We start from the raw sequence: 14,890 nt of genomic DNA on the forward strand, positions 1-14,890 counted from the left end.
ATTTTGCAGCCAGGGAAGTGCGTTTCTATAAGGATTTGCTCCGTCTCTTCAGGTGAGTTAGTGAAGGTACCATCAGGTTTCCGCAGGGAACCCAGAGTTTGTCTGGGTTGACTAGAAAGGACTTTTCTTACACTGTTTGCCTGGTTTTGGCATTCAATGCCGTTGCAATATTTCCGCCAACTTTCAGATTTTCTATATCTGATGCGTTTTTTGTACTTAGTCTTGGTGTCTTTGTAGCTATCCCAATCGCTTTGTTGGCCTGTGTTCATTGCCCGGTTTAGATGTTTCCTCACCTTCCTCCTAAGTCTCTCCAATTCAGGTCCCCACCATGGTTGGGATTTTGGTTTGCCTGAGCTGGCAAGGGTGAGGGGGCATGTAGAATGATAGCAGGTAATCATGATTTCATTAATTCTTATTGCCTGTTTTTCAATGTTTTCCACCCCAAATATCTTCTCTGGGTTCGTCCCCTCTTTCAGACACGATTCCATCATCAACTTGCATTCGACGAGGTTCATTCTGCGGGGGTTCCTTCGAGGAGATAATTTACCTCAAGGTTGAAGAGTATCCATCTGTGGTCTGAGCCGGATGCTTCTCTTGACACATGCCAGTTGGATATAATATTAGACATTCGTTCCGATGCCAGAGTAATGTCAATAATTGTACTGCTTCTCCTTTTGATAAAAGTGGGTTCTGACCCTGTGTTGATGATGTCTAGGTTAGTAGTAAAGAGATATTCAGCCAATTGCTTACCTCTTTCGTTTGGTGTCTGCATGCCCCACAGCGAGTGGTGCGCGTTGCAGTCTGCAGCCACTAACAACTCGCATATGGCGGTCTCGCAGTGGTTCACCAGTCTTTCAGAGTTCTTCCAGTGGTGGATCTGTACCGCGGGGCATGTACACCGAGGCAATCACCATCGGTGGCTCATTCGTATTTCTGTCCAGTAATTGTATAGTGCATATATCCCTGGAACAAAAATCTGTTAGTGGATGCACCTGTAGGTTATTTGAAATGTATATACAGGTCCTAGGGTGTTCTGGACCTGAGTAGTGGATGACCTTACCTCCAATATTGGAGAGCTGACATATACGGCCTCGTCTAACCCATTGCTCCTAGATTAGAGCGAGTGCTGTAGGGTTAACCTCCAACCATTTCCGGAGTTGAGCCGTTGCGGTTTCACTATGGTGGAGGTTTATTTGTATGATGCTGCACTTATGAGAAGGGGATGCCATCTTTGGATAGCAGAACCTCCTCGCCGTCCCCGATGTACAGCTCTTCCAGCTCCTTGGTGCACACAGTGTCATCTTTGGAGCCCGTCGACAGGTTGTCTTCGAGCTCCATCAGGTTCACCAGCGCTTCCTCTGAGGGGGAATTCAAGACGCGCGCACGGGTAGCGGTGGGGTCCTCTAATTAAGCGTCTATCGGTTCTGACTGTGCAGTTTAATTTTCTGTTCTTTCAGCAGAAGAGTCCTCCTGGTTTGCAGACTTGGAGGAAAACACAAACAAGCACACTATCACATTTTGTAATATTAATATTGAATGTATGGATTTTAGGGAAAAAGTCTTTATTTGCTTGTGTAACTAGGAATAATGAAATAAACACATTTTATTTTTAATACGAAATTTAAATTATAAGAACTTATTTTTACATTTATCTACATGCATGTAATGTAGTGTAAGTGTATACCCAATATGTAGGCATTATTGCGTCCTATACATATTACACATTTTACATTAAAACTATACACAAAAATTGAAGTAAGATTATTGCAAAAAAGAAGATTCTGACTGCTCCCCACAGCTAAAACTGCAGTTGAATGACGAAAAAATGGTTTTAGAATTCATAATTATACTTTTTCAACGCTTTATAAGGTCATCAACTTTTTAATCAACTTACATTTTAAAATTTTCGGATTTTAAATCAATTATAATACTTCCTAGTGCATGCATGTTTGCATTTTATCTTTCTGCACTTTTGTTGCAAAGTTTTTAATTTTTGAGACGTTGTGAAGAGGTTTTTGAATGTTTCACAGCTTCTATCCTCTTCGAGGAGAGTTATGAATACGCGGCTCAGTAAATGAAAGAGGAGTAACATGCGGAGCACACAAATTACTTGACGTTGGTTTTTTTTTATATAAGAGGGGGCAAACGGGCAAGAGGCTCGCGTGATGGGGAGAGGTGAGGCAACCGCCCATGGACATTCGCAACACCAGGTGCGTCAAGAAATGCGTTGCCGGCCTTTAAGGTGTATGCTTTTTTCTTGAAGGTCCCTAAGTCGTATCTGTTCGGGAAGACCGCTGCCGGTAGTTGATTCTACAAAGTGGCTGTGCGAGGCAAGAAATTTCGAACAAAACGCGCGGTTGTGGAATGCCAGACGTCTACATGATGCGGATGGTACTTTGCACGTAATGTCCGATGGTGGAAACGGCCGCTGGAATCAACCCGAACAGCTCCTCTGAGCACTCCCAGTGATAAATGCGGTAGAAGATGCAGAGAGAACCCACATCTCTACACAATACTGCTAATTTGCAGCATATCATTGATATGCAGAAGAAACAGTGTAGGGGATAGCACGCAGCCTTGCGCGAAACCAGCGTTTATGGGTTTTAGTAAATATGCATGCACTAGGAAGTATATAATTGATTTAAAATCCGAAAATTTTAAAATGTAAGTTGATTAAAAAGTTGATGACCTTATAAAGCGTTGAAAAAGTATAATTATGAATTCTAAAACCATTTTTTCGTCATTCAACTGCAGTTTTAGCTGTGGGGAGCAGTCAGAATCTTCTCTTTTGCAATAATCCTACTTCAATTTTTGTGTATAGTTTTAATGTAAAATGTGTAATATGTATAGGACGCAATAATGCCTACATATTGGGTATACACTTACACTACATTATATGCATGTAGATAAATGTAAAAATAAGTTCTTATAATTTAAATTTCGTATTAAAAATAAAATGTGTTTATTTCATTATTCCTAGTTACACAAGCAAATAAAGACTTTTTCCCTAAAATCCATACATTCAATATTAATATTACAAAATGTGATAGTGTGCTTGTTTGTGTTTTCCTCCAAGTCTGCAAACCAGGAGGACTCTTCTGCTGAAAGAACAGAAAATTAAACTGCACAGTCAGAACCGATAGACGCTTAATTAGAGGACCCCACCGCTACCCGTGCGCGCGTCTTGAATTCCCCCTCAGAGGAAGCGCTGGTGAACCTGATGGAGCTCGAAGACAACCTGTCGACGGGCTCCAAAGATGACACTGTGTGCACCAAGGAGCTGGAAGAGCTGTACATCGGGGACGGCGAGGAAGTTCTGCTATCCAAAGATGGCATCCCCTTCTCATAAGTGCAGCATCATACAAATAAACCTCCACCATAGTGAAACCGCAACGGCTCAACTCCGGAAATGGTTGGAGGTTAACCCTACAGCACTCGCTCTAATCCAGGAGCAATGGGTTAGACGAGGCCGCATATGTCAGCTCTCCAATATTGGAGGTAAGGTCATCCACTACTCAGGTCCAGAACACCCTAGGACCTGTATATACATTTCAAACAATCTACAGGTGCATCCACTAACAGATTTTTATTCCAGGGATATATGCACTATACAATTACTGGACAGAAATACGAATGAGCCACCGATGGTGATCGCCTCGGTGTACATGCCCCGCGGTACAGATCCACCACCGGAAGAACTCTGAAAGACTGGTGAACCACTGAGAGACCGCCATATGCGATTTGTTAGTGGCTGCAGACTGCAACGCGCACCACTCGCTGTGGGGCATGCAGACACCAAACGAAGGAGGTAAGCAATTGGCTGAATATCTCTTTACTACTAACCTAGACATCATAAACACAGGGTCAGAACCCACTTTTATCAAAAGGAGAAGCAGTACAATTATTGACATTACTCTGGCATCGGAACGAATGTCTAATATTATATCCAACTGGCATGTGTCAAGAAAAGCATCCTGCTCAGACCACAGATGGATACTCTTCATCCTTGAGGTAAATTATCTCCTCGAAGGAACCCCCGCAGAATGAACCTCGTCGAATGCAAGTTGATGATGGAATCGTGTCTGAAAGAGGGGACGAACCCAGAGAAGATATTTGGGGTGGAAAACATTGAAAAACAGGCAATAAGAATTAATGAAATCATGATTACCTGCTATCATTCTACATGCCCCCTCACCCTTGCCAGCTCAGGCAAACCAAAATCCCAACCATGGTGGGGACCTGAATTGGAGAGACTTAGGAGGAAGGTGAGGAAACATCTAAACCGGGCAATGAACACAGGCCAACAAAGCGATTGGGATAGCTACAAAGACACCAAGACTAAGTACAAAAAACGCATAAGATATAGAAAATCTGAAAGTTGGCGGAAATATTGCAACGGCATTGAATGCCAAAACCAGGCAAACAGTGTAAGAAAAGTCCTTTCTAGTCAACCCAGACAAACTCTGGGTTCCCTGCGGAAACCTGATGGTACCTTCACTAACTCACCTGAAGAGACGGAGCAAATCCTTATAGAAACGCACTTCCCTGGCTGCAAAATCATGCAGAAAATAGAGTGGATGGATGAATACTCTACTCCTGAAGAAAAAGACTGGCGGATAGCCCACAAGGTGGTTACTATTGAGAAAACAAAATGGGCCATTAATACCTTTCGCCCTTTTAAGTCAGCGGGGCCGCACGAAACATTTCCTGCTTTGTTACAATGAGGGGGACAGACCCTTCTAAAGCTGCTGATTGACATATTCAGGGCGTGTCTAGCGCATGGATACATACCCCAAATATGGAGGGAGGTGAAAGTGATTTTCATACCAAAATCAGGTAAAAGTGACTACTCTAATGTTAGATCATTCAGACCCATTAGCCTTACCTCCTTCATCTTGAAATCTCTGGAAGGGCTACGCGAGAGAGAACTGAGGGAAAACTACCTTCGAAATATACCCTTATACCCTAATCAACATGCGTATAGTCAAGGGAAAAGCACTGAATCTGCACTGCAAGCTGTAGTAAACGTTATAGAAGGTGCACTTTCAGAAAAGATCTTTTGCCTAGGAACCTTCATAGACATTGAAGGTGCCTTTGACAAGACAAAATTCACCAAAATAAAGGATGCCCTGTACGGATGTACAACCCTTAACACATGGATTGATAACATGCTGAAAAGTAGAGTCATATTACTTGCTGAAGGTGAGTCACAAAAGGCGATTGTTGCTAAAGGTTGCCCCCAAGGAGGTGTAATCTCGCCTCTTTTGTGGAACCTCGTTGTAAACGATCTGATTACCACCGTAAACCAAAACCTATACTATACTGTAGGCTACGCAGATGATCTAACCATTTTAATATGCGGAAAGTTTGCTAATACAGTATGCGAAGTAACAAATGCAGCATTGAACATCGTGGAAAAATGGTGTAAAAACAACGAGTTAACAGTTAATCCAAAAAAACGGAACTGATAATGTTTACTAACAAACGAGTTCAGGGAAACTACAAACTACCAAAACTGTTTGATACTGAACTCCAACTAACAAACGAGGTAAAGTATCTAGGAGTATTACTGGACAGTAAGCTGAATTGGAGTGCCCATATAGAGGCGAAAATAAAAACGGCTACTTTATCTTTCTGGCAATGCCGTAGAATGGTAGCAAAGTCTTGGGGTCCGGCCCCATATAAAAGAAACGCTCACGACTGATTCCTCTGGTATGACAAGGGAGTTTTAGCCGTGGTGATTAGGTTATTAGGTGACTGGTTTTACCTCCTTTGTCCATAAAAAACGTAGGCCCTCTATATTGTTATAGAATCGATGCAATTAACCTGCAAGCTTGAAAAAACTTTATGAGAAGCCTGTTTTTCATTAAAATCGGTTTTACCGTATTGCTTCGGTGGCGCAATAGGTTGACTTTTTGTTGCTTGCCCTTAACGTGTGTTTCCGGTTTTCGTTTTCATATTATGTTAACGTACAAATGTACGTTAATTCGACTCAAGGTCGGAAACACTCTAGTGATTCATCTGGTGTTATAAAAGAGTATGGACTATGGTGATCACAATACACAATCAGGTGACCCGTACTCTTCCATTAAAAAAAAATTAATCGCTCAAGTCTAACTCGCACAGGATCGCTTTTTATATGGAATAAGAGGACAAACTAGAGTAGGGGATACCTAATGTTAAGTGATGTTCAATCCTTGTAGCGCTTTCAATAATGTAAATGGGTAAGTGTATACTGTAGGTACTGTTTGATTCCTTGTTTTCCCTAATTTAAAATAATTTGAAGAGAGTAGGTACATTATAAAAAACAAATTAAAAAATTGATTTTAGTTTTCATATTATATTTTCTTATGCTTCTTGAGGAATACAATTATACCCATGCCTGTTTTATTTTTCGAAACTAAAAAGCAAATTAGTATAATAAAATCTTTATTTCATTAAATTTCATTCAACAATTTTGTTATTTATTTATCGAAATACATTACATTATAAGCATTCTGATAATTATTTTAACTATTATCACTTAAGTGTTATTTATTTGATATCTATCTACCCTCAAAATCACGAGTACGCACGAAAATAATGTAATAGGATTCATTCCGACAGGAATCAACATATTAACGAGTTTGTTATGTTATTGTAATACATATCCATATTTCTAGACTATAATGAAGAACTATTCACATAATACGAGTTGAACAATAGTAGAAGTTATTAAAACTTTGTCCATATAATTATGTTACTACTTTAAACTTGCAGGTAGAGTAAAATTTGTCTTACCATTATTCCTCCTTTTGTTTTAGTTGAAATAAGGAAAAACTTACAGTTTATCCTCGTCGCTATTTGTAATGTTCCTCGTTTGCTCACGAGTGAAACAACTAATCTTTACTATGTAGCACTACACCCGGACACGTCCGCACGCAACCAGTAGCCGATTAGAACTGGTCTTCCCCTGTACTGTGCATTCATTATATAGCACTCAACGTCACTCGGCTAATGTCACTGTCGATGTCGTAACAGTAACAATAATGGTTAACACATTTCACCTCCAAATAACAATTTGAAACAATATGCTTTGAGCTAAGCCGAGAAAGTTTTGAAGGCTTCCAATGTTTTCTCTATAGAGCCGTCACCCTGAAATATTTAAATTTTTCATTGACCGGGAACCTATACAAAAAAAAAATATACCTGAAAAAGGGCAGGGCAATTTTTTTATTGCTCCCAGAGTTTTACTAAAATTTAAATAGGTATTTATATTTGGTAATTAAACTATTTGATTTGATGTCATATTTTTTATATACTACGATGTTTATCATATCGATAGCAAAATTGCGACTGCACAACACTATGAAACCAATATGTAGCATATTCTACTAGAAATTGGCTATAATATGAGTTTATTTATTTGAATACGGACACCATAAGCATAAGCCGTTTTTTAACCGTAAGCAAAGCAAACCATGTATTTTTGATTAAATGCGTTTTTGGGAATCTCACAGGCTTATATTAAACATAAAAAATACACTTATTTTTCGCTTTAAAACGATATTTTAATTCACACACGCAAGGGCCAACAGACTGGTGATTAAAATGAGATAAAATGGCTTCAAGTTATTGTTTTGCATTTCAAAACAGACAAGGTGAGATGCGTGTCTCTTTTCAATGCATTGTGTTTCACATAGGCTAGAAAAGTCAAGCCAATGCTACAAAGCTCAACTTATTAACGATAAAGTTGGGCTTCTTCACTAGAATTGATAATAATTGCTTATCTTTCAATTCAAACAAGCTTAGTTCGGCAAAATTGTTGTGCGCCTTTGCATAATCTATGACTTGTTGATGACAATTGACAGTTATAGTGATGCCGATGCCCAATGACCGATTATTGTCAAAAATTAATATGTGTATCTGTATTCTGTAATGTAAGCTTTTTGTGGTTCATTAAAATAATGCATTTTTACAATTAGATTTGATTTCGTGAATATAGTATTGATAATTTATCATAGTGTTCATAATAGTGAACAAACTGTATGTGTATGAACTTTAATTACCAAATTTACCTCAACGGTAGATTTATCTCAGCTGTTGATTTTTATCGTCAAGCTTTATTGATTTTTGGATTAAATTGGCGATGAATGGTGATTAACAAAACAACAATGGACGTAGATGATTCGGCCGTGGATCTGAGTGTCAGGTTAAATTTATATTTTGCTTAAACCTTCTTTTTATTTTTTAGTAATAAAATGTTTCGTTATTGTTTCTATAAATTAACCAAATTATGTACCATATATTTATAACAATATGTCTAATCAACGCTTGTCTAACTTCATTTATTTTATGTGAATATCAATTAATAGATAGAATAAATAATAAGACCATGGTCTTATATTTTGTCTGAAAAAGTTTATATTATTTTGTATAAATATTATTTTACCTCTCCATTAGGAACAGGCTGAAAGTCACAGAAATCATTCATTCAATAAAAAAAGTGAAATATTTTTTATAAAAAAAGTGAAATTTTTTTTACAAAGTGATTGCAGAACAACCATCATAATCCACTAAGAGGTTGCTATGCCATCATAAGGGAGACAATATGGTTTTATTGGTGGTGAGCTACAGGCCCAAGGAATTAGCTGGTCAAACGCCAGAATTGATTATCAACAGAGTCTTGCAATCAGACTGGGGAATAGGCTTCCTTAACATGGTGTTTTGGAAGATATTTTTAACCGTCCAATATCGGCAAAAGCCTGGTATATCGGCATGATTTTGGCGCGTGCGCAACGGTCTTGTCAATGCATATTATTCTAAGTGTATTAATAGATTTCTTATAATTAGAATGATTTGTGTGAATGTATCAGAAAGTTATTGATGCAAGCTATAAGACTGCAAAATAAACCATCTTATAAACTAAATAAGGTTCAGAATTTGGTCAGGGCTTAGTGTGCCATACAGCATTATGAATTTTGGTGTATCTTAAAAATCTAGTGCATAACATTTGCCGCTTTTGCAAGGTTAAGAAGTGTGTACACTTTTCTAAAAATTCTTCTTTTGCTAATGCTCCTGTGATTCCTAATTGATGCAAGGGGATTCGGGCAGAGGAGAGCACATCAGGTGACCAGTTGTTTGTCCTAGTCTTCTATAAAAATAAACAACATTTACTTATATACAAATTCAAAATGATTTAATTTATTATACTGGGTGGCCGAGAAGTTGATGTCCAAAGCTATTATTTGAATTTGGCTCATTTTATTGGCCAATGTTCTGGGAAGTTTTTAAAAATAGTTACAAGCCATAGGCTCCCCTTTTTTTTTGATTCCTTGAACATTTTCATGAATTTAACTGGAGTAGTTATCTTGAACTTACAACTTAATTCTAAACTAGTTCCGCATTGTCTAAACTATTTATTGTTTCTTATGTGGTAATTGCAACTGTAGTTAATAATTATCAACAGTAAAATTAACTAAAAGTGTTCAAAAAAATTAGAAAAAAGTCCTACTCCACAATTAGGTGAAAAAAGTGGATACAAGGGGAAAAAAATTATTATCTCCTAAACTACGTAAAATCGTAGAACATACATAGGGGTGATTCGGATACTCATCACCATGAGGCTTTCAAATTTTAGCTTTGGAAGTCAACTTCTCGTCCACCCTGTATTTACCATATAAAAATGTAACTAATGTGTAAGAGAGCTAAGCACAATGATCATCAGCAGAAAACTGGAGCCCTATCTAATGTTTAACTCATACAAACGTGCACATTGCTGGCATTAGACTGTTCTTCCACAACCCTGTGTATCCCTATTTAACCTGTAGCACTATGATAACAGTATTGAATTATTTTGTAAGCTTTCACTGGTGATTACAAATATGTTTTTGCTATCTTGAGTAGCTTATCAACATTATTATGGGAGAGATTATTTCATAATTAATGTTTGTTACTTTAAATATAAGAAAATATTATATTGAAGTAGGCATTATTTTACGGAAATCCATAATTATTTAAATCTTTTGAGTTTTATTGAGTGTTAATTGCGCCAATATTAGCCCTCAAACAATTCGACACATGTTTCGAGTCTACACGAGGCATCCTCAGGGGATGTTGACTTGTCAAAGTCTGGCACGAGAATCGGCGAAACACATGTCAAATTTATTGAAGACAAATATTGGCGTAATAAATATTCAAGGAAACTGAAAACATTTGAATATTTTAAATATATGAAATTTGCAATGCACTTTCTCAATTCAGGGGATGTTAGGAATTGAATATATTAATTACATTTGTGATGATGAATGATGATTTTTATGTACATAAATGTGAGCTGTAGACTAGTTATATGTCATACCTTAGATCATTTATATGTCTAGATAGACTGAGACAGCTGTGACAACGTCGAAAAAAATTGAGGTTGTCTGTTAACCTCTATTTTGCGCAATGCACACAAAGTGACATACAAATCGCGAGTGTAAGACTTAGCTTGTCACACACACTAAAGTAATAAACCTGATGTGTTTTCATAGGTTGTCTAGCAGCAAGAGGCTCTATCAAGATATATAAATTATCTAAGTTTCATACTGTCATACTTTATTCTACAGATCCCTGCCTCCTGAGTTGAGTGAGCTGAGGGCCCTTACAGCAAGTGGATTAACAATCACGCCTGCACAACCCCCACTTCATGTATGTTGTAATTTATGTGTTATCTTCAGTATGATTCTGAATTATACAATTACTAATATAAAATAATTATACTTAGTCATGCCCTAAACAGTGTTACAATAAAAAAATAACAATAATTTTATTATGTTTTAAATTTCAAAACCTGTTGTAATTCTTATATGAATATTCAATGTCTTTTGTCATTTTTGTGCGAGTCTGTATCAGTATTCACTTGATATTAAAATTGGAGTGGAGTGATAGATAAAAGTGAATTGTTGTGATAGTATTAAACAAATTGGTTTTAAGTCCAATGTTTGTGAATTGGGCTATTGAAAGAAAATAAATAGAAAGAGAAAAAGATCTGACCGTCCAAATCTATGATAAGAAGTTGATCATAGCAATGAAGAAATTATTTAAAAAGAAAAATTCTGTCCAAATAAGACAATTCTACGTATTTGAAGCATATAAAAGAAACTGTGGTTTACTGTTTAAACTATGAACACTTTGGATTTGCCCTAGTCTATGGTCTTCAAAGCCAATTTGCTTGGTAAAATCATTTAATTAATGTAGCCAAGGACGAAACTGTCATTCACATAATCCTGGAATGTGTGGAGGTGGCCAACCAACCCGCAAAAACTTTAGTGAATACTAGGATGCTCCAAGAAGTCTTGGAACAACCGGAATGGAATGTTCGGAACTTCTAGAAGAAGCTGGGCTGGTTGCAGTAACTAGCCAATACTGCATGCAACATGGACCCAGCTAAGTGGTTTAATTACAGAAACAGGAGCCCCTATACCATACCATCCCATACCAAGCTTAATCATCAGCAATGTGGTTGCAAATGAATACTTCAGATATCATCTCAGCTGAAGACTGGCTGTAATCTAATCTTAATCTACTAGGTTATGATTAGTAGTCTGTTTTAGAGAGTATATCATGGTCGAAACGCCATGATAATTTGGGATCCCTGAAACAATCTATTAGACTGGTAGTGAAGAAAGAATGAGAGTTTTCAATGGAAAAATTTCATATTTTCAACTAATAACTGACCTCAATGTTAAAGGATTGTTTTATGCCAGTCAAGCTCATTTTGAACAAACAAAAATTTCAAATGCTATTTTAACAATGAATAAACCAATAGACATACATTACATGCACACATACAGAATTTAAAAAAATCTATTTTTCCTTGTAACAATCTTTATGGCAAGTCTGTAGTATATTTATAGCATATTTAAAGCTTTATTTTTATTATTCTTTCAGCTAATGGTCAACACAATATTTGCATATTTTCTATTTATTAATCTATATTTTATCTTTCTTGCAACTTATAGATTGAAAAGGTAAGAATCTGGGTTAGTATACAATTTGTTTATTTAAAAAGTAATTGTAAAGCAGGCTTTGATGTTTCATTTTGTAAATGTGCTGGAGCATACATTAGACATGAGCTGCCACTTCATTGTCTTCTACCTTATTTATTAAGAGCTATTTTATTTGATCCCTGCCACTGAATTCCAACATCGCACAACACACAATAGACTATGATAATATAACCTATCCAGTTTCATTTGAAGTTCACTAATTTCTGGTCCATCTCCACTTTAACATCCTTATGTTATTTTTAGAACTCTACACATGGTGTACTGTGTGCTTTGCTTGCATTTGAATATATCATTGCTGAAGAATTAGCCTCTTATTCAATAGAATTAGAAATATTATATATGACAGGACGGTCTACAAGTTAGAGATAAGAAGTATTCTTTCCAGTCCTTAAAATGCATGGTTATATTTGCTTGGTCAATTGAAATACGCGGTTTACATTTGATTTGTGTAACAATAAAAAATAAAATTTTTTGGCATATCCATTCATATATATAACTACAGCGATGATATTATTTTATTCATCAATATCTCTCTTAGTGCCCAGGTATAATTTAGGTACTCACCTTTGCGATTCTGTAGATGGGTATAATAATTAAAGTTACTATAAATAACAGATGGTTGCCATTAACAATAATGATTATTGTTTATGTTCATTTGTAGGATTCATAGCGGTTGTGTGATTGTGAGAATAGGGGGTAATTTTTGAGAGCCGACCGCTCAAATTCAATGACTATCAAATGCTGGGGAATAACTGTCGCATGCGGCAGCTTTTCACGATTATAAATTAGTTTTTATATCATTGCTCTATAATAACACATGGCATTACCGTAATAAATGACCATCCCTTGCTATGACGAGAGCAAATATACTTCGAATAAATAAATAATAGCTGTTAATAGTTTATGATTTTATGCGACAATTCGTTGGGGTTTTCATTTTTAGGCCCTAGTACTACATCCCTACTCACTTCCCGCTTAAGGCATTTAATTTACCTTATAAAAATTGCAACAGAACAACAATTTCATACTTTAAGTCGTAATATAGCATTTACTTGACCGAGATCTTTTTAAATTTCCTCCAGCCATGAAGAGCTTCGAAGACAGCATTATTTTTGCCAGAATCCCTTAAAATACCAATGCAATTCTTTCCTTTATTACTATTAATTTTATTTTAATTCAGTGGTAGGAAGTAGGTATGCCTTGCCTATAATTATTTCTCAGACTCATTAATGCTAAAAAAATCATCTGAATGTACAATTGTAAAGTATTGACAAGACTGTTCACAGTGAAAAGAATTGCACAGGAATTAAATTTCCCTTCATTTTTTTACAGTAAATTCATAGTGTGCACTGATCTTTGAACAAAAATGCTATAATATATTATTCTGCTTGTATTAGTTATTTGCTATTTTGTTAGTTCATTTGTATAGCATTTGATATAATGTTGTATATCTAGGGCGTGGGGGGTAAGAGAGTGCTCCGTCCCCGTTCAGATCATCGCAGCTATGCCGAGAGTCCTGACATAGTGCTGCTACCAGCTGCGCCACCGCACAGGAAACCTATGTTGCAGCCTCCAACACCAGCACCTTTTACAGGTCAGACAGAATCCTTACGGCGTTCTATAGTGGCGGTCCACTGAGTAAAATATTACAAATATTATATTTGTGCTGTTACAAAAAATGTTTTTGTAAGATAAGTCCCACAGAGAATTATATAGCTGTTTTCTAAAAAATCTAATATTCACAGTTTTAGTTTGATCAACTCGCTTTGCCTAACTACTACCAGTTTATTTAATTTTAAGGGCAGGGCCCCCTTTTTAATGTTTGAATTAATTATAATAATTTTTTAATTTTCAGATTTAAGTTCAATGCAAAATATAATAATCTTATTCCTATAGACCGATTTTATTGAGGACCTGTTTGAAAATATTTGCTCCTATCAAGTTGGAACCGTGCAACAATGTAATTAATAATGTTTTATAATAATATTTCAGATGTGAGCAGTAAGCTGAACGCTTCGCCGGTGAACGTGTCTATAACAGCGAGCACGGTGACACAGCCCGAATCACCAAGAGATCCGCGCGACGATGAAGACTCTGAGGACGAGAATGAGCCGCCACTGCCAGTATCTGGAGACACGGTAAGACATGAACTCAATTGTGCTGTGAAAGAGTATTTAACAGCGAGCACGGGGACGCAGCCTAAGTCGCCAAGACGTCCGAGCGATGATGAGTCTCTGAGCACGAGTAAAAACCGCCACTGCCAGTATCTGGAGACACGGTAAGACATGAACTCAATTGTGCTGTGAAAGAGTATTTAACAGCGAGCACGGGGACGCAGCCTAAGTCGCCAAGACGTCCGCGCGATGATGAAGTCTCTGAGGACGAGTAAAAACCGCCACTGCCAGTATCTGGAGACACGGTAAGACATGAACTCAATTGTGCTGTGAAAGAGTATTTAACAGCGAGCACGGGGACGCAGCCTAAGTCGCCAAGACGTCCGAGCGATGATGAAGTCTCTGAGGACGAGTAAAAACCGCCACTGCCAGTATCTGGAGACACGGTAAGACATGAACTCAATTGTGCTGTGAAAGAGTATTTAACAGCTAGCACGGGGACGCAGCCTAAGTCGCCAAGTCGTCCGAGCGATGATGAGTCTCTGAGCACGAGTAAAAACCGCCACTGCCAGTATCTGGAGACACGGTAAGACATGAACTCAATTGTGCTGTGAAAGAGTATTTAACAGCTAGCACGGGGACGCAGCCTAAGTCGCCAAGACGTCCGAGCGATGATGAGTCTCTGAGCACGAGTAAAAACCGCCACTGCCAGTATCTGGAGACACGGTAAGACATGACCCAAAA

The 14,890-nt window shown here is 37.4% G+C and overlaps 1 protein-coding gene across 3 annotated transcripts in view; it reads left to right on the top strand.

The window, feature by feature from the left end:
- Positions 1-7,885: 7,885 nt before the first annotated feature.
- Positions 7,886-14,890, top strand: part of LOC126967865 (transcriptional repressor p66-beta) — a 47,627-nt gene continuing 40,622 nt past the window's right edge. For all 3 annotated transcript variants that reach the window (XM_050812552.1, XM_050812554.1, XM_050812553.1), the window contains exons 1-4: positions 7,886-8,191; positions 10,590-10,671; positions 13,488-13,626; positions 14,025-14,170. In XM_050812552.1, the coding sequence (XP_050668509.1) occupies positions 8,133-8,191; positions 10,590-10,671; positions 13,488-13,626; positions 14,025-14,170 (426 nt within the window). In that variant the 5' untranslated portion in view covers positions 7,886-8,132. The remainder of the gene's footprint in view (positions 8,192-10,589; positions 10,672-13,487; positions 13,627-14,024; positions 14,171-14,890) is intronic.

This window comes from Leptidea sinapis, chromosome 14, assembly GCF_905404315.1.
Source record: "Leptidea sinapis chromosome 14, ilLepSina1.1, whole genome shotgun sequence".
Taxonomy (NCBI): Eukaryota; Metazoa; Arthropoda; class Insecta; order Lepidoptera; family Pieridae; genus Leptidea; species Leptidea sinapis.